The sequence below is a fragment of the Pygocentrus nattereri genome, chromosome 5 (genome assembly GCF_015220715.1).
Source record: "Pygocentrus nattereri isolate fPygNat1 chromosome 5, fPygNat1.pri, whole genome shotgun sequence".
NCBI classification, from domain to species: Eukaryota; Metazoa; Chordata; class Actinopteri; order Characiformes; family Serrasalmidae; genus Pygocentrus; species Pygocentrus nattereri.
The window spans coordinates 48,612,886-48,613,419 of record NC_051215.1 but is presented as its reverse complement, the minus strand read 5'-3'; the positions used below and the strand labels follow the sequence as shown (position 1 = coordinate 48,613,419).

General features: G+C 45.5%; 1 protein-coding gene across 1 annotated transcript in view; it reads left to right on the top strand.

Moving 5' to 3' along the window:
• LOC119263457 (C-type lectin domain family 4 member E-like) overlaps window positions 1-166 on the top strand; it is a 9,130-nt gene extending 8,964 nt beyond the window's left edge. Inside the window, exon 5 of the mRNA XM_037538343.1 lies at window positions 1-166. Within this exon, the coding sequence (XP_037394240.1) occupies window positions 1-136 (136 nt within the window). The 3' untranslated portion in view covers window positions 137-166.
• Window positions 167-534: the final 368 nt, after the last annotated feature.

Below are 534 nucleotides of genomic sequence, written 5' to 3'. Positions count from 1 at the left end.
ATATTGGATGCAAGATCAGCCAAACAACTCTAATGGTAACCAAAACTGTGTTTCTGTCCAGACTGAGGCGCATCCTTTAAATTCCTGGAATGACTTCCAGTGTATTTATAAAAAACACTGGGTGTGTGAAAAATAGCTCCCCCAGCCTTCCGAGATTTGCTGGAAATTGTGCACTACAGTAATATACAGATCATATATGGACTGCAAAAGACTTCAACGGATGCCACCAGGGTGGTTGGATAGTGTAGTGGTTAACGCTTCTGCCTCCTATGCTGTAGGCTGGGGTTCAATCCCCCACCTGGGTCAGCTCCCTACACTATACCAATAAGAGTCCTTGGGCAAGACTCCCAACACCACCTTGGCCTCCCTGTGCAAAATAATCAAGTTGTAAGTCCCTCTGGATAAGAGTGTCTGCCAAATGCCGTAAATGTATGCTGTATGAAGACCTGTGCATTTGAAGTGTCCATCTGCCTTCTCTACTTTCACACCAGCCATCTCCATGTCCACCTTCACTACATCCATAAACCTTCTCTG